This window comes from Mustelus asterias, chromosome 2 (genome assembly GCF_964213995.1).
Source record: "Mustelus asterias chromosome 2, sMusAst1.hap1.1, whole genome shotgun sequence".
Lineage (NCBI taxonomy): Eukaryota > Metazoa > Chordata > Chondrichthyes > Carcharhiniformes > Triakidae > Mustelus > Mustelus asterias.
In genome coordinates, this window is record NC_135802.1 from 139,637,312 (window position 1) to 139,664,520 (window position 27,209).

General features: G+C 42.7%; 1 protein-coding gene across 2 annotated transcripts in view; it reads left to right on the forward strand.

Moving 5' to 3' along the window:
- Nucleotides 1-27,209, forward strand: part of LOC144511797 (oxysterol-binding protein-related protein 10-like) — a 198,164-nt gene that overhangs the window by 12,249 nt on the left and 158,706 nt on the right. For both annotated transcript variants that reach the window (XM_078242146.1, XM_078242136.1), the window contains exon 2: nucleotides 26,110-26,285. In XM_078242146.1, coding sequence (XP_078098272.1) covers nucleotides 26,110-26,285 — 176 coding nt within the window. The remainder of the gene's footprint in view (nucleotides 1-26,109; nucleotides 26,286-27,209) is intronic.

Genomic DNA, 27,209 nt, shown 5'->3' on the forward strand with positions numbered 1-27,209 from the left:
ACCCAGAGCCTTGAGATTCTTACAAGAGTGCTACTATTGTAATTGCAGTTAAACCGGGGGTAAATATTGGATGCAACAAATTGATGGACCTTTTGAGAGAACAATAAGGTTAGAGATGGAGTAGTAAGTGATAAATAGGATGCGTCATCAAAAGAAATACCTGATAAATAGGGTTGCGTGTTCTTTGACGTCAAGTGAAATTATTAAACTTCAAAATTTGCAACACTCAAAAATGGAGTTTGAATGATCAAACATAATGTAATCGTTTTCAAAAAATACTGAGGGGAGCATTCACTATTCCCTACTTATCTAAGTGATCACTGTTGCATTTATCTTGGGTTGAGTAATCATAGTGCTGACATATCTGTGCCACCTCTCATTTTGAGTAGAAAGTTGAAGTTTTGTGTCAACAACTGGATGCTAAGGAAATACCTATATTTTCTTAGAGTAGTGCTACAGGATTCTTGATGTTCCCTCAATACTGGACCTTCAGTTGAAATGTGACTTGAGATTCAGTCTCCCATGTGAATAATTGGTGAAATGTCACACCTGAAACTCCTGTTCATACCTGTACCTTCTGACTTTTGTAATTTTTATGTTACCATTGCTATCTCTCCTAAAGAGAAAATAGACTGCGACTCACTTTTAATCTTCAATTTTAATATTTTTAGATTATTCCTGAACATCCCACCCCAACCTCATTGTTCCATTCCATTGCTGTCATAGTTGTCAAGTTTAACCTCCATCTCGACTGGTGGTGTGGAAATCTGAAATAAAAACAGAAAATTCTGGAAATATTCAGTAGATCAAATAGTACCTGTGGAGGGAAAGTAATGTTTCGGGTCTATAATTTTTGATCAGGACTTGTTCTTTTGATTTGAACAAAATTCGGAGTTTTATTTCTCTTGGAATTCTCAAGGTATGTATCTCTGACTTGATCCTTTCAATGTTGCTTTACTCTTGGTCTAGCTTTTGTTACTGTTCAACCCATTGCTAAGAAGGTAATTCTGCTTGACATTGCTTTCTAAAGTAAAACTGGTGTCACATTGAAGGATCACCAAGGTATAAATTATCTTGAATGTACGGGTTTGAGTCAGACTCAAATGTGGCATTTGATAATGTACTTTTCATCAGGGACATTGCCTGTTTGAGCTTTAGTTGTTCAAAATGGGGTAATTTGTTTGTCTTTCAGTATCTTTTTGACACTTCCAAGAGTGCGGGAACACAAACATCTACGCAAGTAGCTGTCATATAGTTTCCACTTGGCCAACAGCTATCTTCTCTGGGTGATTAAGGGTGATTTCTCCACCCTTAATCCTCCATCTTTTCACATTCTTGGTTCCCTATATCCTCTGTCCTAAATTGAGTGCGCATACATCCTTTAAAATGTCACCCCTCATGTCAGTTTTTTTTCTCTGTGAACTGTGTAAAGCTCAAGCATATGCAAACCTTGGCACAGTCTCTCAAACCTAAGTAGGATGCAACAAAAAGCATTTTATCCGAGCTTAAAGTCATTGACCTCAAAGGTTAACTCTATTTCTCTCCATGGTGTTCCCTGACCTTCCTGATAAATAGTGAAAACTTGAATCACATGTGGCTTTCCTTCAGGCTCAGGTGGTGCCACAAGCCTGTGTTTTGCTCTGTATTAGTGTTTGACTCAATGCCACTCCTTTTCCAAGAATGTGTATCTGATCTTCCTGGAATACCCATGTTTTTCATGTTCATCTTCATTGTTTTATTTCCTTGTTTGATCAGACTTTCATAGCAACACCTCCCTCTTTAGCCACTGTCTCTGGCTCCAACTCATTCCGTTTGAACACCAACTGAAATTCCACCCTTCATGCTTTTGGTCCACCCACAATTACAGATGTCTGCTAGTCATTCAGTATTGCTTGAACCCAGTTCTGCTGAAAGATCATCAACCTCCAACAATAAGCTAGATTTCTCATCAACCTGCAACGTTGAGCTAGATTTTAAAATGCCCATTGATGTTGATCAGAAAAATCAGTGTGCGAGAACTGCCTACTGGTTCGCCAGCATTATCTTGTCTCCAGGACACTTTGAAGTACAAAGAACAAAGAACAATACAGCACAGGAACAGGCCCTTCGGCCCTCCAAGCCCATGCCGCTCCCTGGTCCAAACTAGACCATTCTTTTGTATCCCTCCATTCCCACTCCGTTCATATGGCTATCTAGATAAGTCTTAAACGTTCCCAGTGTGTCCGCCTCCACCACCTTGCCTGGCAGCGCATTCCAGGCCCCCACCACCCTCTGTGTAAAATATGTCCTTCTGATATCTGTTAAACCTCCCCCCCCTTCACCTTGAACCTGTGACCCCTCGTGAACGTCACCACCGACCTGGGGAAAAGCTTCCCACCGTTCACCCTATCTATGCCTTTCATAATTTTATACACCTCTATTAAGTCTCCCCTCATCCTCCGTCTTTCCAGGGGGAACAACCCCAGTTTACCCAATCTCTCCTCATAACTAAGCCCCTCCATACCAGGCAACGTCCTGGTAAACCTCCTCTGTACTCTCTCCAAAGCCTCCACGTCCTTCTGGTAGTGTGGCGACCAGAACTGGACGCAGTATTCCAAATGCGGCCGAACCACCGTTCTATACATCTGCAACATCAGACCCCAACTTTTATACTCTATGCCCTGTCCTATAAAGGCAAGCATGCCATATGCCGTCTTCACCACCTTCTCCACCTGTGACATCACCTTCAAGGATCTGTGGACTTGCACACCCAGGTCCCTCTGCGTATCTACACCCTTTATGGTTCTGCCATTTATCGTATAGCTCCTCCCTACATTATTTCTACCAAAATGCATCACCTCGCATTTATCAGGATTGAACTCCATCTGCCATTTCTTTGCCCAAATTTCCAGTCTATCTATATCCTTCTGTAGCTTCTGACAATGCTCCTCACTATCTGCAAGTCCTGCCAATTTTGTGTCGTCCGCAAACTTACTGATCACCCCAGTTACACCTTCTTCCAGATCGTTTATATAAATCACAAACAGCAGAGGTCCCAATACAGAGCCCTGCGGAACACCACTAGTCACAGGCCTCCAGCCAGAAAAAGACCCTTCCACTACCACCCTCTGTCTTCTGTGACCAAGCCAGTTCTCCACCCATCTAGCCACCTCCCCCTTTATCCCATGAGATCCAACCTTTTTCACCAGCCTACCATGAGGGACTTTGTCAAACGCTTTACTAAAGTCCATATAGACGACATCCACGGCCCTTCCCTCGTCAACCATTCTGGTCACTTCTTCAAAAAACTCCACCAGGTTAGTGAGGCATGACCTCCCTCTCACAAAACCATGCTGACTATCGTTAATGAGTTTATTCCTTTCTAAATGCGCATTCATCCTATCTCTAAGAATCCTCTCCAACAACTTCCCGACCACGGACGTCAAGCTCACCGGCCTATAATTTCCCGGGTTATCCTTCGTACCCTTCTTAAATAACGGGACCACATTAGCTATCCTCCAATCCTCTGGGACCTCACCTGTGTCCAGTGACGAGACAAAGATTTGCGTCAGAGGCCCAGCGATTTCATCTCTCATCTCCCTGAGCAGCCTTGGATAGATTCCATCAGGCCCTGGGGATTTGTCAGTCTTTATATTCTCTAACAAACCTAACACTTCCTCCCTCACACTTCTCCAACACTTCCCCTCCAAGACACTCCCAGTCAACACATCCCTCTCCTTTGTGAATACCGACGCAAAGTATTCATTTAGGATCTCCCCTACTTCTTTGGGCTCCAAGCATAATTCCCCACTTTTGTCCCTGAGAGGTCCGATTTTTTTCCCTGACAACCCTTTTGTTCCTAACGTATGAATAAAATGCCTTGGGATTCTCCTTAATCCTGTCTGCCAAGGACATTTTGTGACCCCTTTTTGCCCTTCTAATTCCCCGTTTGAGTTCTTTCCTACTTTCTTTGTACTCCTCCAGAGCTCCCTCCGTTTTTAGCTGCCTGGACCTAACATACGCCTCTTTTCTTTTTGACCAGTCCCTCAATTTCCCTGGTTAGCCACGGTTCTCGAATCCTACCCTTCCTATCCTTCTTTACAGGCACATGCCTGTCCTGCAGCCCTAACAACTGTTCCTTAAAAGACTCCCACATGCCAGATGTGGATTTACCCTCAAACAGCCTCTCCCAATCAAGAGCTGCCAATTTCTGCCTAATCCCACTAAAGTTAGCCTTCCCCCAATCCAACACCTTACCCTTGGGACACCACTCATCCTTTTCCATCACTATCCTAAAGCTAACAGAATTGTGGTCACTATTTGCTACATGTTCCCCAACCGAAACTTTGAAGACCTGACCGGGCTCATTCCCCAGTACTAGGTCCAGTATAGCCCCCTCTCTAGTCGGGCTATCTACATATTGTTCCAAAGAACCCTCCTGTACGCATTTTACAAATTCCTCCCCATTCAGACTCCCAGCCCTACGCAATTTTCAGTCTATACCAGGGAAATTGAAGTCTCCCACGACAACAACCCTATTTTTCCTGCACCTATCCAGTATCTCCTGACATATTCGTTTAAGTCAGAGACATAATACTACGTACTTGCAAGTGATGGGTAGCTAATTTAGTCCTATACTCATTGGAGTTTAGGAGAATGAGGCGTGATCATATTTGAAATAGATTCTCGGGGGGCTTGACAATACAGATGCTTAGAGGATGTTTCCACTTGGGGGATCCAGAACTAAAGAACAGTTTCAAAATAAGGGATTTTGCATTTAGGGCACAAATGAGGAGGAATATCTTTGCGGGTCCTTGGTGTTTGGAATTCTCTCCCTCGCGAGCAGTGGCGGCTGGGTCATTGATTTAGACAGATTTATGATTGAAAATGAGGTTGATGGTAGTTGGTGCAGACAGAAAAAGAGCTAAGGGAACAAATTGGATCCATCATAGTCTGATTGACTCCTGGGCAGGTTTGAGGGACTGAATGGCTGACTTCTCCTATTCTGATTTATTTCTTAAAACTTGCTGTGAAACACCATGCCTTCAACCAATCTTCCATTGCTGCAGTCACTTTTCCAGTGCTGTCATTTATTAACTTCACCATGTAAGTTCTATTCCTGATGGTCATTGTGTATTTTGTGCCAGGTATGATTCCAGTTGTTCTAGCTAGTGGAGAGAATCCCCCAATTCCCATAACTTCGATTTTATTTTCACAGTGCAGGCTGCCTTGGTGCCAAGGGCAGTCAGTTTCACCTCTTTTTTTTTAACCAATAATCTCACCACATGAACTGAATTTTCATTATTTTGAAGACCTCGATGCATAAGATTATAATAAAGAGTAGGAGTACACTATTCGGCCCCTCAAGCCTGCTCTGCTATTCAATAAGATCATGGCTTATCTGATTTGTGAATTCTACAACAAGTGATTTAACTCACCTTACCTGCTGCCCCCCACCCACCAATAATCCTTGACTCCCTTGTAGATTAAAAATCTGTTTAACTCAGCTGTACATGGAATAAAAATAAACCCCAAGATTAGTAAGTTTATTGTGGTAATCTAGTGTCCCTTCTCTGAATCTCTTCTAGGGTCTTGATCACCTCCCATGCAGGTGGACAAAATCTGTAAAGATTTGAAGCCTTTTACAAAGACAGTGGACCTTTTATAGCTTGGTATTAAATAAATGCATTACTACACAGTTATTAATTCAAATTTTACATAGGTGTTGGCTTTGCTTGTAAGGGTTTGTTCAGTAGGTCTCAAAAAGAGGTTCAGATGGTTGCTTCTGCATGCCTTGGACTGACCTAGATCCTGTATCATGTCACATTGTGGGCAGTATTATTTTCCTGTCCCAGTTTAACCCTTGCAATGCTAAATACTCTTACATTGACTGTCCTTACATATTTAGAGTAGTTTTTTTACACGCTACCCCGAACTTTGATTTTGTAAATTCTGATGGTCGGGAGGCTTGTTCGTTCCTCCGTACCCTGTTGTGCTCCCATTTTGGTTCAGCTGCTATGGGCTAGCTTTATTGATTTGGTGTTTGACTTGTTGTATTCTGTGCTTCTGGCACTTCGTTGTCCCATCTGATTTACTTTTTATGCTCCTTGGAGTTGATCTTTTCTTTATCAACCATTCATCTGCTCTATTCATATTCCATAGGCTTGTCCAGTTCCTTCCAGAGGGAGTGTTCACTCCATAGCTTCATGCTTGGGGTTTTCTTTATCTTGGGGTCCATCGTGATCTTGCTGGAAGTTTACATTTCAAAAGTGCAACCTTCATTTTTGCTTGTGACCCCAATATTTGTTTACGCTCAAGTTTGAAAGACAATTGGAAAATAAGAGTTTTTTCATTCTGCTCAGCAGTTACTTTGTTCAGTTGTCTTTGTTTCAGAGTTATCTGAATCCTTATACAAGCTTAACAATGTCACCTGGGCATTCAGTTCCTTTCAGAATCTTTCTTTCATAATGGTACAAAGAAGATTTGAAAGAAACCGAAAGTTTGAATGTTATTAGGAATGCAATAAATGAAAATCTGAATGGTGTGCCAACTCACTATGTATCTCCAGAAAAGCACAAGGAGGAAATAACCCTGAATTCTAATGTTGGCAAATCAAAGGAGGAGTTGAAAAAAAATCTACCAAAAGCGCAGCCAGACACAACAGCAGGCAGAAAATGTACTCCCAAGAAATTGCTCAATACATACCCCTGGAAAAGCATGTATTATCAATAGCAACAGAAATGCAGTCAGGCAAGAGCTGAACAAGAAAATAGACAGTTGAAAGAAAAGCTGATTCTCCTTCAAAATCAAATGTAAAGGTGTATGTAGTTCTTCAGCATTTAAAAAGAATGAAAACTGCTCTGAACAGCAGAAAAAGTCAAGATGACTCTTAATTACAAGGAAGTTCAAGTGAAAACGATAGAGCTTTACAAAAAATGGAAAACTGTTGACTGAGCTTCACATATTCCAAGAATCCCTAGTGTCACAATTTTTTCCTCTAAAATTACGAAGAGAAGCAAAATAAGTTTAATGTCATGCTGAAAGAACAAGAACCTTTTAGCAGAGTAGGCTCAACAATGTTATATATTCCAGGAGAAAAATGCCAGGCTACAATCGGACATCTAGACATTGAAAGAAGGATTACAGTTACAGTACATTTTTTGAGACAATGGAAACATTAAACAGAGTTTTGGAACTGTAAAAGGGAAAGAAGATGATGAAGAATCCTTATATACAGGGCCAACAAAAGTAGAAAATTTATAGTTCCAATTCGACAGTCAGTTTTTAAAAAAAAGTCCTCGATCACTTCTGCAGCATACCCAAGTGAAAGTAGAAGTTCTCACAAAGCATGATGTGTCTCAACAATTATCAGAAGTGCAATTCCAGATTGTGAGTTTTAGAGAAAGCAAAGAGAAGTTATGCTTTAAGGGAAAACTCATCTATGTGGAAAACCAATTTTCATGTATGAAAGATGAGTTAATGAAAAATGAGACTTCTTGAGAACACGGTGTCACTTGCAGGAAGAAGAACACTTGAAGAGGACTTGAAATGCTGTAGCGGGTCTGTTTCCTTCACTCCACTCACAGGCTGGTATCCGTGTGCAGCAGTACCTGTGGGGTCTCTTTCCAGCAGGCCCTGAAACTTCAAAGCCGAGGAACGCCGCACTGGGGCAGTTTCCGCCGGAGAGAGTGCTGGGCCAGGCTCACTGTTTATACTTAACCAGTGACCTGGACCTTATTCCACACCAGGTATCCTGACCACCACCAACGCCTGGGTGATTCTCTCTCTCGTTGGTGGAGCAAACGGCCACCCTGTAACCACCTCACTCAGGTAGTTTCCACGAGAGAAAGAAAGAGGGAAACTGCACTGTTTATCCCTGACCAGTCGTTTCCTCCGAGTGAGCATTTTCGAGGCGCTCAGATCACCCTTGGTTCTAGACTCCGGATTTACGATGAGAGCCCTTGAAATTGTGACCCCGCCAGAGTACACGGATGAGAGAACAGAAAAGCAAGACGAGCTCCAAACGGGTTTCAAAGTTGCAATTTATTCAAACAGCAAATCAACCTTCCCAACACCACACCATACAATAACAAAGCTTATACTTTAAACTATTTTCTATGGGAGGAAACACGATCGGCACAACGTAAATTCTTACTTTTACACAGTCTTATCACACTTAACTTCACTAAACACCACCCCCTTTCAACCCTCGTCCACTACCTTATATCGGGAACTTCAGCCGGCGGAGGTACTTACAACTTTGAGAGCGGCTTTACTTGTCTTGATGCGAGTCCAGCTGGCGGGCAGGAGTGGGTACACGTGGTGTGAGAGCTGAAGAGCTAAGTGCCAGGAGGAAGAGGCTTTTTCCGGCTGGATGCCTGTGACTAGTGGTAGAGATTTGCATTCTAATTAGTATTCTGTAACTTGATTTCTGTGTCTGTGCACTGTTGGAGAACAGATATCCACTCCATCTGACGAAGGAGCTGTGCTCCGAAAGCTTATGGTATTTGATACCAAATAAACCTGTTGGACTTTAACCTGGTGTTGTGAGACTTCTTACTGTGCTTACCCCAGTCCAACGCCGGCATCTCCACATCATGACTAGTGGTGTTCCGCAGGGCTCTGTATTGGGACCTCTGCTGCTTGTGATTTATATAAACGATCTGGAAGAAGGTGTAACTGGGGTGATCAGTAAGTTTGTGGACGACACGAAAATGGCTGGACTTGCAGATAATGAGGAACATTGTCAGAGGCTACAGAAGGATATAGATAGGCTGGAAATTTGGGCAAAGAAATGGCAGATGGAGTTCAATCCAGATAAATGCGAAGTGATGCATTTTGGTAGAACTAACGTAGGGGGGAGCTATACGATAAATGGCAGAACCATAAAGGGTGTAGATACACAGAGGGACCTGGGTGTGCAAGTCCACAGATCCTTGAAGGTGCCGTCACAGGTGGAGAAGGTAGTGAATAAGGCATATGGCATGCTTACCTTTATAGGACGGGGCATAGAGTATAAAAGTTGGGGTCTGATGTTGCGGTTGTATAGAACGTTGGTTCGGCCGCATTTGGAATACTGCGCCCAGTTCTGGTTGCCACACTACCGGAAGGACGTGGAGGCTTTCGAGAGAATGCAGAGGAGGTTACCAGGATGCTGCCTGGTATGGAAGGGCTTAGTTATGAGGAGAGATTGGGTAAACTGGGGTTGTTCTCCCTGGAAAGACGGAGGATGAGGGGTGACTTAATAGAGGTGTATAAAATTATGAAAGGTATAGATAGGGTGAACGGTGGGAAGTTTTTTCCCAGATCGGTGGTGACGTTCACGAGGGGTCATAGGTTCAAGGGGAGGGGGGGGGAGGTTTAACACGGATATCAGAAGGACGTATTTTGCACAGAGGGTGGTGGGGCCTGGAATGCGCTGCCGGGCAAGGTGGTGGAGGCGGACACACAGGGAACGTTCAAGACTTAGCCACATGAACGGAGAGGGAATGGAGGGATACAAAAGAATGGTCTAGTTTGGACCAGGGAGCGGCACGGGCTTGGAGGGCCGAAGGGCCTGTTCCTGTGCTGTATTGTTCTTTGTTCTTTGAAACAGTATTTCATTGATTTGTATTGTGCCTTGTTTGATCCCCTTGGTTTCAGTGTTCGAGTCCAGGAGCTCCCTAAGTAGCTTCTAATCCAAACTGGTTAAAAATTAAGTTGATGTATAATACCATGTAGTTCTTTTAACCAAAGTAACTAGTTCTTTTAATTTCTCTCTGGACTTTGGCATGCTCACATCATGTGTGCACCACAAAGCTAAATGCGGACACTGATATTTGAGAGGTTGGATGGCATTGTGAGTTACTGGACTGCACTTTCAATTTTGGGATGCATATTTCAATTTAGTTGAACTACCTTTATTCACCAGTATTATTTCAATAAGCTACAATATATTGCTTCTCTCTGAGTTATTCTTGTGTTGAACTAATTTACTGACAATGTGCAGGAAATTCAGAGACCTCAAGTTTTGATTAACTGGATGTTTATTTGTGCTGTCACACCAGGGGGAAGCACTTCCTGCACATGCACAGTCTGTGTCAGCTACTTGCATTAAAAAGAATAAGTTGTTTGATGGAGATGAGCAAAAGTTCAAGTTAAACATTTTTAGGTATGAGGTCCTTGACCAACTGCAATGTTGTTGTATCTGGTTTTTGGTTTTTCCATCTGTAAGACGTACTTCTCATGGTTCAGTATATGTTCATCTGGAATTTCAGTGATTGAGATTTACAACTTGCAGTGAACTCCGGAGAATTGATTGTAATTTTAGTTTAATGACAATTATCATTTTTTAAAAATCATTCAAAGAACATTCAAAAAATACTTAAGAAAAATTAAGTGCCCAGTATGGGGCTTAAACCTATTATCCATCAACTGGGTTGTATAGGAACTTCCTGCACAAAGACAGGATGTAAATGGACACTGTTCACTTCATGAATTGTCTGTAGCAAGTAGTATGTGCACACAACTGTAGCCAGTGTGTCTCATTGTTGCCTGGTGTGTGGCTGCTGAGGGACAAGCTTGTGGGAAAGAGATGGAGTACAAGTCTCTCCCCAGTAAGCGCCTAGCAAAGGGACCGGGTGCCTGCTGGTGCAAATTCAAACAACAAGGAGTGTAAAGTTAATGCTATAGCAAAGACTTGCTGGAGCCCTTGTATTCCAAGTTTCTGATGCCTTTCTGGTTGGTGGCGAGAGTTAGTATACTAATTTCTGGATTTGGTTTGGTTATATCTATTGTTTGGAGAAGTACAATCTTAACTTCAAATGATAGTCATTCAAGGGGAGATGGTGGCCTAGCCTCTAGTGGATGATGGCATGGTGGTAATGTCACTAGACTAGTAATCTAGCGACCCAGTGGCTGGTGGAATTTAAATACAATTAATTTTTTAAAACTTGAAAACGTTGTTCTCAAATGATGACCATAAAAGCATTGTCAAATGTCATATAAACCCACCTGAATGACTGACTGCTATCCTTACCTGGTCTGGCCAGAACATGACTCCAAACCCGTGGCAATATGGTTGATTCTTAATTGCCCCCTGAAATGGCTATTCTGCCCTTTTTGACAGTTGGGAATGGGAAAAATTGCTGCCATGTTGGTGATGTCCACTTCCCATGGAAGGATAACACATTTAATAATTGAAATTCTCACTTTGCATTATGAATTTAAAATGATTGTCATGCTTTGCTTGTTTGGATAACATTTAGTGTTTAACATCGGCCCAATCATATTTGCCAGCTGCTCATTGTATGTGTACTGTGCCCAGGTAGTGAACGTGTATGTTGGGAACTAATATATATTTGGCAAATTCAACTTTTATTGCTTGGAGGGTACTGTTTTAGGTACATAGATGGTGAGTCTATTGATGTGAAGGCTTTAGAAGTAACACAATTGAAATGATCCAATTACACCTATTGTATTGCTAATTTAGTTCCTTCTCTGCAAAATCAGCCCTTGTTTTAAAATAATTTTCATGATATCTTTGATACTGGGAAGGAAAATGAGGGGAAAAGAAAATTAGTGAAAATACTTCCAAGAGTATGCATATTATTGTATGAGTTTGTGGATATTTAAATAAGAAAACAATGAACATGGTGAGTGTTGATCCTATAGGAAGTGAGTCTGGGGAATTCATAATGGAAAGTAAGAATTTAATAGGTATTTTGCATTGCTGTTCACTGTAGAGGAGACAAGTAATATCCCAGAAATAGATGTAAATCTGGAAATGGAAGTGGAGGAGAAACTCAAAATTTCAATCATCCAGAGAAATGGTGTTGAGTAAATTGAGTGATACTGTACAAACTCCAGATGTGGTCTCTTTAGTGCTCTATAACAACCATAACCTCCCTACTTTTGTATTCAATAAATGATAACATTTTATTGGCTTTTTGAAAATTTCTGTTAGCTTTCTTCATGGTCATTTGGCAGGAAGAATAAAACAAAATGTTATCTGAATGGTGAGAAATTGCAGAGCTCTGAGATGTAGAGGGATCTGGTGCCTTTGTGCACGAATCACAGAAGTCTAGTATTTGGGTACAAGAAGTAAATAGGGAGGCTAATAGAATGTTTGTCATTTTCATCTGTTTGTCATTTTTGTAAATGACCTGGATGAGGAAGCGGAGGGATGGGTTGGTAAGTTTGCCGACGACACGAAGGTTGGTGGGGTTGTGGATAGTCTGGAGGGATGTTAGAAGTTACAGAGGGACATAGATAGGATGCAAGACTGGGCGGACAAGTGGCAGATGGACTTCAACCCAGATAAATGCGTAGTGGTCCATTTTGGTAGGTCAAATGGGATGAAGGAGTACAATATAAAGGGAAAGACTCTTAGTACTGTAGAGGATGAGAAGGACCTTGGGGTCCGGGTCCATAGGACTCTGAAATCGGCCCCGCAGGTGGAGGAGGTGGTTAAGAAGGCGTATGGTGTGCTGGCCTTTATCAATCGAGGGATTGAGTTTAGGAGTCCGGGGATAATGATGCAGCTATATAAGACCCTCGTCAGACCCCACTTGGAGTACTGTGCTCAGTTCTGGTCGCCTCACTATAGGAAGGATGTGGAAAAGATTGAAAGGGTGCAGAGGAGATTTACAAGGATGTTGCCTGGATTGAGTGGCATGCCTTATGAGGATAAACTGAGGGAGCTCGGTCTTTTCTCCTTGGAGAGACGTAGGATGAGAGGAGATCTAATAGAGGTATATAAGATGTTGAGAGGCATAGATCGGGTGGACTCTCAGAGGCTTTTTCCCAGGGTGGAAATGTCTCCTACGAGAGGACACAGGTTTAGGGTGCTGGGGGGTAGGTACAGGGGAGATGTTAGGGGGAAGTTTTTCACAGAGAGGGTGGTGGGCGAGTGGAATCGGCTGCCGTCAGTGGTGGTGAAGGCAAACTCAATAGGGTCTTTTAAGAAACTCCTGGATGAGTACATGGAGCGTAATAGGATGGAGGGTTATAAGTAGGTCTAGAAGGTAGGGATGTGTTCGGCACAACTTGTGGTTCGAAGGGCCTGTTTGTGCTGTAGTTTTTCTATGTTTCTATGTTTCTAATGTTGTTGTTTATGGTGAGCAGAATTATTTACAAAAGTAGGGAGATTATGCTTCAGTTGTATAGCACACTGGTGAGATCACATCTGGAGTACTGTTTTCAGTATTAGTCTCCTTAATTAAGGAAAGATGTAAATGTATTATAACAGTTCAAAGAAATTTCCTCGACTAATACTAGGAATGGGTGTGTTGTCTTGGAGGGAAAGTTGTACTCAGAAGGTTAACTCGGTTTCACTCTCTACAAATGCTGCCAGAACTGCTGAGTTTTTCCAGCATTTTCTGCTTTTACTTCTTGCTTTCATACTCTGCTTTCATCTAAGGTCCAAGATTTCTAAGATGCCATATACATGCAATCAAAGACTTTGTGCACGTACACACAAGGTTGAATGAGTTAAGCTTGTATCCATTGCAAAGGTGACTTGATTGGAACCTTTAAAATCCTGAGAGGTCTTGACAGGGTAGATGTCAAGACTACTGAGAGGGTGTCTTGTCTCCTCCTGTGGGTGATTCTAGAACTAGGGGTCACAGTTTAAAAATAAAGCGTTGCTAATTTAAGACGAGAATTATTTTTGAGGGTTTCTTACTATACTTCCAATAGGAACATTTTAAATTAAATTATTTAATGTCACATTTCTTTAGTGTGTATATTTAGAGTTTGAACAGACCTCACTCCTTCAAAAGAATGAGCAGGCTTGCAAAAACTTTGGCTGAACACACCTATCCCACATGTAATTTGTATATGTCTCTAATCTTTCAATTCACTAAGGGGCAAAAAAAGGACTAAATAACATGATTCAAATCTATGAAAAGCTCTGGTCAATTTCTGCTCACTTCCAATGTGCTCAAAGCTTCTTCCAACAAATTTATCTTCATTTTACTCAAATGTTATTCCCCCTCATGAACTTTACCACCTTTTTTTCTTGTAACTTTACCAGCTCTTTTTTTCCCCCCCAAGGACCACAGGAAGCCCATAATAAACACATGCCTCAGCAATCTGTTTTATGAAAGATGATGACTGACTAAATACTGCAAGTTTAATGGGTATGTGTGTACGTGCAAAGTCTTTGATTGCATTTATATGGCATCTTAGAAATCTTGGATCTTAGATGAGTATGAAAGCAAGAAATAAAGCAGAGTTAACCTTTTGAGTCCTCATACAGATTTGAAATGTTAGCTCTGTCTCTCTCCCCACAAATGCTGCCAGACCTGAGTATTTCAGGTGTTCATCGTCTATAGTATTTTGCTTTTATAAAAGCAAGGAAGTTGTGCTAAGCACAAGATGGAATATGGCAGTTATTTATAGATGCCATTTGAGAAGGTGTTGAGATTTACTAACATAGTACCAGAGATGAAAGACTTCACCTTGGATGGGGGGAGATTTAAATATTCAAATGTTTGGAGCAGAGCCAAAGCCTCAGTCAGGATTGCTATGGTGGACCCATCATCTTTAGCCTGAGGGCCGCTGTTTTCTGCTCCACTGAACTGATTTTTCTTTCCTTGACTTTTTCCCCCTTCTCTGGTCCAGTCTGCCCCCATCTACATCTCTGACTCTTGTGCTCTTCGCCGCTTTCACAGCAATCTCTCCACCTCCGTTCCCCACCTAAGGCTACTGTTTCTTCCTTGAATGGAAGTCTATACAGTTTCCATCCTCCACCACCTCCTTCCACCTGGTTAAATTTCTTATTGAACAACTTCTCTTTGAAGTTATAATTCTTCTAAATAAAAGTCTTGCTATGGGTACCTGCATGGGTTCTAATTATGTCTTTTTGTGGGGTATTCGTTGCATGGAGGGTGCGGATGACTGTTTCCTGCTCTCTTCTTGAATTTGAATTTTTGCTTCCAGTTTCAATCCTCCTCTTGCCTTCACATGGCCCACCTCTGACTCTTTTCTTCCCTTCTCTTCCCAGAAGAGAAAACTAAAATCCTGAATTGGAAAACTATTTTAACTTTGTTTACCAACTTGGTGAAGCAGATCATTCTGCGTGTCCCTTAAATTTTGGGATCATTTATTTGGGACCTTCTTAGTCCATTAGAGTTTACCAAGACTTCAGATAGCTTTGAAATCAACAGCTCATGCGATGAATCTCCCCATTATTTTCAGCACTTGATAGATTGCATTAGCTCTAGCAACATGCTCAAACTTGTCTTTTCCTAAATCCATTTCTATAATTAAATTTAAGCACTCGTTCCACCGTGGCATTTTTCAGCAGTGAAGTCTGTTAGGCACTTCAGCCGAACCTCATTTCTGACCTCCTGTTAAATATCTCAAAAGATTATTGTGATCCTTAATCATCTCATGGCTTCTGACTGTATTTTGCCACTATAGTTGCCATCATTCATTTATTTTAGCCATGCTTTCATTAGACCTACTGACTTTGTTTTTAATGCTTACTTTGCACCTACTTTTGTTTTTAAACATTATTTCTTTATGAATTTCTGATTCTGGCTTCACTTATCATTTGCAGAGCATACACACTTTTTATCATACAGTTACTTTAACTATGTAGCCCCAAAATCTTCCTCGGTGAAAATTTGAGCTCTCCTTTTTAAAAAAAACACGTTAAATTATCTGTAGCAGTAATTCTCCTAATTAATACCTAATAAAGTGATCATTATTGCAGAAATGTTCCCACTCAACCCGATATAGAGATCATATATCATCCCAGGACAGTGGTAAAGGACTAGATTCAGTAAGTTTATTCTTGCTCTCGTATTCTACCAAACTTGTGTACAGAAGCATTTGTTGACCATTGCCAATTGGTCTGCTTAATGGTTGATGATTGAAATTCCTCATGATCACAAAAATACAGCTACACTCTGGACTAACCTTTAATTTCTCACCCATTTCCTCCCCTAAAATTGGTTTAAACTATCCCCATTTCACCTTAAACTCCTTATCGCTTGAAATTGGTATTTCCAAAAACACTGGGTTCTTCATTTTGCTCCAACCAGCCGGCTAATCATTTTTTTAAAAAAAAGAATAATTTCTTGAATTTCTTTAAAAGCTTCATAATTCGCTGATCCAAAGAAGAAACTTGAATGCATTTCAATTGAGGTGGGGGTGGTCCTCAAAAATTTAACTGAATTTCTGTAACTTGATCTGTTCCACAGTCTAGGTAAAGATACGGGGCATGGTCTCATTGTGCTTGCCAACCAGTGTGGCGAGCTGGGAAAGTAGTGTGCAAAGCAAAAAATCCAATTTGCTCAATGCAGAATGGTTTACTATTTTCCTGGATCCTTTTGAATGGAATGAACCGCTTCTTGCCCAGAAAGGGTGTGAAGCTCATTAGCATGAGATTGACTGGATATCATTATTATCCCGTCTGCTTTGCACCTCTTTGGCATCACGTCACGTTGGCGTGAATCACTACTGCTTTATAAAAGTGTGGCTCAGGCACAGCAGTAGCGAAGGGGAGCAAAAAGGTAAGTACAACTGATCAGCAACCCTCGGGATGCAGGTTGCGGGGGGTGTGGGGTGGGGTTTCAGCCACTGCCATGGGGAGTTTGCATGGGTGCAGAGGTTGGGATTGGGGGCTTATACTGGTCTGGGGGTCCTCGGGTTGGGGGTTGTCGCTGGTTTAGGGCTTGTATTGCGTGCATTCCCCCTGTCTACTGGATTGTCCCTGAGGGGTTATAGATTGTGTCGAATCCCAACCCCACTAATGTCACTCTTGCCCTGCCATCTGTCTGCTGGACAGGCTCTGTGGTTTATTGCTGACATTCCATCTCAGGGCCCACTAACAGTTACAAGCACCAGGCTTAGTAGCTGCTAATCACAGGAGCTCTGCAGGTGTTAACATAGCTCGCTAAACTGCATGGACCCTAGAGTGCCCCCTACAATGGCTACCTGTCGCATGAAAGTCACAAGGGTGTTTCTCCTCCACCTGTCTGAACTGCAAGCCATTCCTGGAAGCCAGTGCACCAGATGTCCAGGTGGATGCACGTCTATGCTTCTGGGGTTCCCAATGGAAACCCCCGTCACAGCCACCCTTATGCTGTCCATGTCCACCTCGGTGAGGATGTGGCAATGGTAAGCAGCCCATTAAGGTGGCGCATGTCATCAGGGATGCGGTCTGGTTGCCAGCGTCCACACTCATGGGGACACAGGTTGCTGGGAGGGAGTGAGGGGTCCAGGATGGATAACCTTATGGACTGTTTCTTTCTCTCTGCCTCCCTTTCTCTCAGTCGCTCGCACTCTTGTCCCAGACCAAAGTGGAGACCCACTACAATGAGGCCCACGCTGCCATCTGGTCAATCGTGAGCATCAGTCTCCTGAGGATATGGCTCTGCTGTTGGGACTGCACTGGTGGGGCCCTCCACTACCGTGCCCTAAGGGTCTCCCACATCATGGTCTACTGTGTGCTCCACAACATGGCACAGCAGTGGGGGGACATCATGAAGGAGGAGGGGGACCAGGTGAATGCCCCCAAGGAGGAGGCGGACCAGGAGGATGTGGCGGATGAGGCCAAGGAGCAACCAGAGGATGGAGGACAGGTGGCAGCAAGGGTCCGGCAGGATGGTGAGGGAGGCCCTTATCGTTGCACGGCTCTACAACTAAGAGGTCTATAAGAAAGAAACAGTCCGTAAGACTATCCATTCCGGGCCCCTCACTCCCTCCCAGCAATCCATGTCCCCATGAGATGTGTACTGCCGCTCCAACATGCAACTGCCCCCACTCCTTGCCATGGGTCTCATTGACATCACATCAGGATGATGGGCCTGGGTGGGCCATGTTAGTGAGTTATTGGTCCAGATAGGAGCGTGATGATGACTTGTTATGCAGAATGCTGTGATGCTGCCTTAGTGCGACAGAAGTCTGACTCCCACCTGTCATGAGTGCACATTGGTGCCTAGGTCCATGTTTTGAGTGAGGGTTGGTGGCACCACCATGTGACCCAATGCCCCAAGGGTTGGGGGGGGGTTGATGTTTGGGGGGGGCAGTCCTAGGGTCTGATGGGTGCTGGGGATGCCATCCAATGCTGTCTGTCACTGTGGGCCTACATGTCCCCCACTGCTGGAATTGGAGCAGAGGAGCTCGGACTGCTGAGTTCTCCCATCAGTGGTGGGGGCTGGTGACCTCTTAACCCTTAACGGCGTTTTCAGATGAGCATTTGGAGTACCGTGGCAGTCAGGGGTCTGGCACAGGTGCTTCGAACTGGGGATCGCAGCCCACTGCCCATGAGATGTACTGATGTCAGAAGGGCTGGGGATGGCTGGGGGCTCCTGGGTGAAAGGCCCCGGCATGGGTTCATGTGCTTCCTCCTCCCTCAAGGTGCTCTCTGGGCCCTGGGGCACCCCACGGGATGGTGGGGCAGCTGGAGTGCGCTCCGGAGGCCTCTGCGTCACCTCCAGTCTTGGAGGTTCAAGTGCATCTGCCCCATGATGCGTGAGCCCTCAGCAATGGCCCTCTGAGCCTGTACCAAGCTATAGATCCCCTCAACGATAGCCCTTTGAGACTGGGCCATGCTCTTGAGGCCCACTGCGTGCCCTCTGGGACTCTCCAGGCCCGCAGCCTTGGCCCGCTGTGGCGCCAGCATTCTCCTGAGGCCCTCAGCCATGCCTTGGACCCACCAGCCATGGCTACCACTTCCTGCCCCAAGCTCTCCATTGTGGTTGCCACCCTTGCAGTGCTGGCCTGAGTGCCACCCGGCGGCATCTCGTGCGCCTGAAGGCTGTGGGACTCCTCCAAACAGCCTTGTGGTTGCTGCAATGTTGCTGAGAGCCCCTCCTGCAATCCTGGCGCTGCCTCTGCATCTCCAGCAGGTTCAGGAGAACTGATCCCAGTGGCCCGGCACCTGGCTGGGGGCCAGCTGCTGCTCTAACAAGGTCATTCATTTTCTTGCAGCACTGGTCCTCTGTGTCAGTACATGGGCACTGACAGCTGCTGCTCAGGCCACATTGCTGGGTCACCAACCGTCTTGGGGGAAGAAGATCTCCTTCTGCTCTTTCAGTGTCCAGCAGTCATCCCAACTCACCTTCCATAAACCATGGAGTTGTTCAACGAGATGCCGTGACTGTGGGTGCATTGTTAGTGTTTAAGTGCAGCTCCCCCTTGTTAATGGCACACAGCTGCAGACACTTTGGGCGAGTCACACACCTGGTGCGTCCATGCGGACGTGATTTGCGCAGAGACTCTTGTTGCACTAAGCGTTGAAAGATTGCGATGCGGAGCACACCGAAGAGACCGGCGCAGAGCACTCCTGTTTTCTCGCTGTTAAAACACTTGGATGAAATTTTACCAAATAATTTCTAAGATTGCTCACTTGCCAAATTGTTTTTATAATTTTATTTGAGGAGCTAAATCTGGTTCTTATGCTTCAAACAGCTGCTCATGACAAAAATTTGCTTGACTCAATAGCTTCCAAAAGCAATAGTTTTTGGATACAAACTTTGCTTGTATTCCAAAAGCAAGTTAAGTAAGCAGTAATATTAATTTTGAGTTGGAGCTGAATTAACTTTTGAAAAGAGAGAGATTATTGTGATGCTGAGCTGAGTATAGTTTATATCAAATTCCAGAGAAAAAACGCCACCTGTGCACAAGTCACCTTATTTTTGTTTTTGCCAAATCAGTTCTGTGCATGACTCTTCCTGCGTCACTTGCTGTTTTGTTTATTTACACTGATATTTCAATAATTAGCTTTTTTACAGATGACATTAGAAGTATTTATTTGCTGTTGTCTGCCTTAAAAATTTACAAATTTTGTTTCATTTTATTTTCATTTGTGTCTATAATATGAATTTAATCTTCCTGTTTTATTGTCTTCACTGTTATGCAATTGTCCATTTGCAGGGTAATAGACCCTAAAAATATTCTGAACTTGAGGTTTTGCCATGGACCTCAAATTGCATCCCCACTTCTAGTTCCAAGCATTTGGTCAGTATTTTTATTTGTATTTTCCAATTTAAATTCAAACTATTTTTCTCTAAAAGTATTGACCTAATGGATATTGTTGAGTGTTGGGAAAATATAATGCAAGGTAGAGAGACACGTCACATTTAAGTTGGCTTTATGCATCTATCAATGTGCTTGAATGACCTGTGGCACGAAGATCCTTGACAAAAGCTTATTTCTTGTTTTTTAAAACACCTAGAGTCGTATAACACCACTTTGTTGACTTCGAACAAAGTTTCTTTGCAGTGATGATGCATTCCTCTCGCTCTCACGTCCCTCGATGCATCTCTTGGCATCCTTTGAAGGGCCCATTTCAGCACTTGATACTGTTGCCCTTGAACTCTGGTCAATTGATCCTGTGACTCAAACTCTCAAATTATTATGCAACAAATCTCCTTTATTGTACAAGTTACCACAAAATTATGCTAGACATCAAACTTTGTTATACTCAAAGCATTTAACCTCTGACTTTGTTACACACAAAGCAATTAACCTTTGACCTACTCTGTTCTAGACGCAATTATCCAAAAGGGTATCACAACTTCACAAAATATCCAAACTGTCAACTTGAACTTAGAGATACTACCTGTGGCGAGGTGAATTGATCAAATTCTCTACTGATGGGTTTTGTTTCAATGCCTGAGTCCCAGACTCGGGACCTTGCTTCTACAGTGGTTGATCCTGGATTACTGTTGCCGATGTTTCATTGTCTCTCCTTCGAGATCCTGCTAGTGATCATGCTTCCAGTCACAAACTCCAAGGACAGGCACTAATCAATCGCTGTCTTTTTGTTCACAAATACTGAGATTCATGCCTCTGTCAGAGTTGTAATTCTTCTCAGGAACATGACACACAAGGATCTGTGTTTAATCACTGTCTGTTTAACGGCAAAGCAACAGCCACTGTCCAATCAGTTCCTGTGTTTATTCCATAGCTACACAGCTGCTCCCAAAGTCCTTAACCTGATACAGTGTTAGCCCTTTTACCCATCAGGCTTTGTTGGTGACCTGGGTTCAAATTGCACTATGACAGACTGTGAAATTTGAATCTGAGACTAAAAGTCTAACGACCATGAAACTACTGTTTGGTTTTTACAACAATCTGGTTCACTAATGTCCTTTTCAGGGAAGGAACCATACCAGGTCTGGCCTACATGTTACTCCCTACTGTTAGGATCTCAGCTGATGTTTGACTGGGCAGTCAGGTCTCAGAGCGGAACCCCGCTCAATAGATCGTAGCTTTTATTTTTGGTTAGAGACATGGATGAATAGAGTCACAGCACTGCTTTTTAACAAAAGAATAAAACATTTATTAAGATTAGCTATAATATAATCCCTCCATACTGGGGATCATCCTAATAAACTTTCTCTGAACTGCACCCAATGAAATAATATCTTTCCTTAAAAACAGGGACCAAAATTGCTCTCAGTATCCAGTTGTGGTCTCACCATTACCCTGTACAATTGCAGCAAGACTTTTCTGTTATATTTCAACCCCCTTGAAATAAAGGCCAACGTTCCATTAGCCCTTCTGATTATCTGCTGCACCTGTGTGTTTTGTGCACAAGTACCCCCAAGTCCCTTTCTGTTGCAGCTTTCTGCAGTTTTCCTCATACTCTGTTCTTTTGTTCTGCCTTCCAGGGTGAACAACTTCACATTTTCCCACATTATACTCCATTTGCCAAGGTTTTGCCCACTTAACCCATCAATATCTCGCAGCTTGCCTTTCCACCTATTGTTGTCATTGCAAATTTGACGACAGTACATTCGCTTCCGTCCTCCAAGACATTAATATAAATTGTAAACTGTTCCGGTAGCAGTCCTGATCCCTGTGAAACCCCACTGGTTATAGGTTGTCAACCTGAAAAAGGACCCCTTGTCCCCACTCGCTGTTTCCTGTCAATTTGTTATCCATGCCAATATACTATCTTCAACACCATGGGCTTTTACCTTATGACTTAATCTTTTGTGAGGTTCCTTGTTGAACACCTTCTGGAAGTCTAAATACAACTCTTCTACTGGTGGGCTGTATTAAGGTCACCAACTTTAGGATTACTTTGGATGTCTGCCTTCTGCTGAGCTTTACTTCTCTAGGTCTGCACCTTTATAGCGCTGTCTTTAACTGGGAGTGCCTCTGTCCCTTTCGTTTGAACAGTTTCTTGTTCAGATTCCAGTTCTTTCGTCCCTTTGACTTCAGCCTTCCTGGGTTTCTTTTTATTCCCTGATTTCTGACTGTTATTTAGCTTCTGGGACTTGTTTTCTGCCCTTTACTCCATTGTCCTGCTTGTACTGGCAGGCTCTGTAAACAATGTCTTGCTTCTTGGGTTACCTGGTTCCAGCTGAAAACAGCTGCTTCTACTCTTCAGTGTTGGCTTCTGGTTGCTAAGCAACAGCTTAGTTTTTTCAAAAATTGTTTTTACGTTGTAAACTTTTAATTACAATGACCAAGTTTAATGTGAAACTCAAACCTATAGACATGCAGGCACCTTTGTTTAACATGAAGCTAAACTAAAGTTTTAACCCTTGGCACACACATACAGAAACATAAAACTTAAACTGATACCAAATGAGATCCACTGCTATGTGGCTGACTCTTAAATGCCCTTTGAGCAATTAGTGATGAGCAATAAATGCCCAGCCAGTGACGCTCACATCCCATGAACGGATTTTAAAAAATGGACATCCTCACTGTTTTCCTCCTTCCGCCTCTGCATTGAATTTCTCATCCCAGCTGATTTCAATCTGTCTCTCCTGCTGTCTCTCGCATCATGTAACCTCCCCAACCCTTGTTCATGACCACCCATTTGACCTTGCCATCTCATGTGACTTTCTGGCCCCACTGTATCAATCACTGTTAAGAGCATCCCTGATCACTGCCTTGAATCTCTCCTTTACCTGCCCCAACCCTATCTCCTTCTGTACTTGCCTCAGAAAAACATAATCCCCAATTCCCTTATTGCCTTTTCAAAATCCCAACTGTCTAGCCTCCTGCTCCATTCACCACAATATTTTGTTACTATTGATTTGCTCGACTCTACCTTCACATTAGCCCTGGTCCCCAACGCAACCATTATTCTCTCACCCTCGTTGTTCGTCTGCATGCTCCACTTCTCTTTTTCCCCCAGGTCTAGGGGATGCAGACTTGAAATGATCATAGAATCATAGAATCCCTACAATGCAGAAAGAGGCCATTTGGCCCATCGAGTCTGCACCGACCACAATTCCACCCAGGCCCTACTCCCATATCCCTACATATTTACCCATTAATCCCTCTAACCTACGCATCTCAGGACACTAAGGGGCAATTTTAGCATGGCCAATCGACCTAACCTGCACATCTTTGGACTGTGGGAGGAAACCGGAGCACCCGGAGGAAACCCACGCAGACACGAGGAGAATGTGCAAACTCCACACAGACAGTGACAAGCCAGGAATAGAACCCAGGTCCCTGGAGCTGTGAAACAGCAATGCTAACCACTGTGCTACCATGTTGCCCAATCCATGAGACCCAACCCCTGATCCCCATGTTAGCCAATATTATTAATAGTTCCTGCTGTTCAGGTGCAGTCCCTCTTCCTTTAAATCTGCTATCGTTACCCTTCCCCTCGTTAAACCAAAACTTGACCCCTGCCTCCTTGCAAATTATCATCTCATCCAAAACTTGCATTCCCCTCAAATCTTTGATATGATGGGCAATGTCATAAAGATCAATTGGGTCTTGTTCCGAGCTGCTCAAAGTGCTCAGTATTTCAGGGTCATCCTGGAATGCAAAGATAAGCTCTGGCTGCTTTTCCTCCATTGCAAACTTTTTAAATTCTTAATGGCCACCTTTATTCTCCCCTTCAACATAAATGTGAGGAATTCATGGATTTCTTTGATCCCAAGATTGAGAGTATTTGATTTGTTGCCTCTGCCATAAGCCTTCCATCAGCCCACCTAATCAAACTTCCTCTAAAGCTATTCCCCACCCGTGTCAGAAGACTCATTTGACCTCATTCATATGCCAAGCACATCTTATCCACGAGACCCACCCTCTGATCCCCATGTTAGCCAATATTATTAACAGTTCCTGCTATTCAGGTGCAGTCCCTCTTCCTTTAAATCTGCTATCATTACCCTTCCCCCTCATTATACCAAAACTTGACCCCTGCCTCCTTGCAAACTATCATCTCAGCCAAAACTTACTTTCCCCTCAAATCTTTGAACATGTTCCCATCTTTACTGGAGCTCTCTGTTCGAATCCCTTCAATTTGTTTTCTGCCTTGCTACAATTTGAAACACTCTATTCAAAGTCACAAATAACATCCTATGTGACTGTGACTAAAAGTTAATGATCTCCTCTGCAGCTTTTGATACAGTTGACCACATCATCCTCTTCCAACACCATCTGTTATCCAGCTTGGTGGAACTGCTATCACAAGGTTTCATTTTTATTTAAACTTTGACACAACATCATTTGCAGTGGCTTCCTGCCCTTGCACTATTGCATCTGGTGACCTTGGGTCCATTCATATTTCTTATCTATGTGCTGCTCTTTGGCAACGTCATCAGAAAGTGCAGTTAGTTTTCACATATATGTTGATGACGCCCATTTCCACTTCTCTTGACTCCTGCGCTGCTGCTAAATTATCAGACTGCTAATTTTATATCCTGTGCAAGATGAGCAGAAATTCCTTCCCATTAAATTTTGGAAGACTGAAACCATTGTTTCTCCTAGCTACTGATGCCATTCCTTTCCCTGGCAACTGTCTTGAGGCTGAAGCTGAATCTTGTTTACAGCCTTGGCATCACATTTGATTTCTTGAGCTGCAGACGTAATTGCTTAACTTTATCCCTGTCTCAGCTTTTCTGCTGCTGAAATCCTCATTCGTGCCTTGTTACCTGTTAACTTGCCTTGCATTCTTTCTGGTATCCCATATCCTACCCTCTGTAAATTGGAGGTAATTTAAAACTGCTGCCTGTGACCTAACTTACACAAAGTCCTGTTCATCCTTTTATCCTTGTGCTGGCTGAGTTATATTGGGTTCCTGTCCTCCTCTCTCCTTCAAACCACAAGCATGGTCCAGAACTTTTTGTGGTCGGTCATTCTTTTTAATTCTCCACCTTGCTCTCATGCTGACATCTCTGTCCTTGCCTGCTGCACTGTTCCATTGCAGTTGAATGTAAGCTCGAAGAACAATGTCTCATCTTTTGAATAGGCATTTTACAACCTTGCAGATGTGATATTAACTTCTACAATTTTGGACCTCATTTTGTTTCCTTCGCATGTTTTGGTTTTTCTCTTATTTTGTTTTCAGACAGCAGCACACTTGCTTCAGGCGCATCTTTTGTTTATCTTCTTGCCTCATTACCATTCCCTTTGGACTTGTATGACCAACTCCTTTCGACATTCAATCTCTTCCATCTTCCACCCTATCACAGACTTTCTTTTGCCCTTGCCCCACCAACCCCTTGCTCAAAACTTATTACATCTCTAACTTTTCCTCAGTTCTGATGAAACATCATCAATTTGAAATGTTTTCTCTGTTCACAGGTAATTGATGGAGGATTTTAGCATTTTCTGTTTTTTATTTTGAATTTCTAGCATTCACAGTATTTCGCCTTTCTGCATGTTCAAAGTTGCATGTTATGCTTAGATTTGAGTTCTGTTTGTATGTTTCGAAGGTGCTGCCAAATAGTGTGCTGTACAATCCTATTGCAGTTGGTTTTTACCTTGGCCAGTTCAACAGTGCAGAAATCTGTTCAGGCTCAAGTTGGGAGAAGACATGTGTAACATCATTGTGTTCATTCATAAATTCAATTTGGAGCTCCCAGAGACTAAAAAAACATAACTGGCAGCCTTGTCTGCACCTAATTGTCTATCTTGAAAGTCAGTTACTGAGATGCAAGCATACAGAAGTACACTGGAACAATGGAATTTCACTGGGGTGGAAAGCACTGTCTGGTTATTACTTCATTGTGATTTCTTACAACATTGTGGTTAAATATTCATTGTTCTCTACTGCATTCTTCTTCCTGAAAATTAATCAGTTTAGTGCATTTGAATCTTGTTTGACAGGATATATGCAGCCTGGTAATTTAAGTCTATCTCTGTTATGTATAATTTGATGTCATATAGTTGCTGATGTGTATGTTCATGTGAAATCTTTTTTTGATGCAGGTATTTTGTTCTGAACTGCGAGTTGGGTGTGCTGCAATACTTCGTAAACGAGCAATTCAAAGGTCAGAAGCCACGAGGAGTTCTGCATTTGTCTGGTGCATTGATCTCTCCCAGTGATGAAGTTTCTCACATGTTTATAGTTCAAGCTGCCAGTGGTGAACTGTATAAACTCAGAGGTACTGAAAACAACTACATTTTTACGAGCTGAGATGTTGCATAAGTTTTTAATCTAATTTTAAAAATTTCACTAGATTTACTAAATCAACTTAAGTAATTGTCAAAGTAATAATAGTCATCTATTTTTGCACAAAATTCAAAATGATTAATCCTGAATGAGGCCTGTGTGTTATATATGAAGGCAATGACCACAGTTCAAGTGGTTGACCCCAATCTGAAGGCCGTAAGTTCCATAGTATCATCTTATTGGAACTCACTTGTCTCTAGGGGAAAGGAAAAAGATGCAAGTCTGCTTGGATCATTCTTCTTTTCTGGGGTGCTCCATCCAATGGAAGCAGTTTAGGAGTTACAGGCTGTACATAGTTAATTTTCTTTCTGTAATGTTCGAACTATGTTGGGGGTTGAGAGTTTTAACAGAAAGGAAAAAATGTGGTTTGCACATGTGGATTCAAACAAACACACAACAGGTTTTATTGAAAGCTGTTCTCTGCTCTGCACACTATACAAAACTGAAAGTAAAACAACAGTCTAAGCGCACACCTACTGACATCCCAATCAAATAATGTGATCAGCTCTTAAAGTAACCTGCACCCTTTCTTACAATATATAACATCTCTCCCCTTTTACTTCTGTGGTCATGACAACAAATTACAATGTTATACATAGGATCAGTAATACTCTAGACACAGTACTATGCATCATTAATCATTATACACAGTCAATAAGAAAGTTGATCAGGAGGACATCCATTCCCCATTGGTTGTGTATGACGTTCTGGAATTTGGCTGTCCTTGACCCTAGAAGTATGATTTGGAACTTCAGTAGACCATTTTCTTGAAACTAATTCTGTATTATTGCTACTCAGTATAGTAGCATAAACACAATGATCAGGCAACTAAGTCTTCCGTAGTAGTATTCACAAC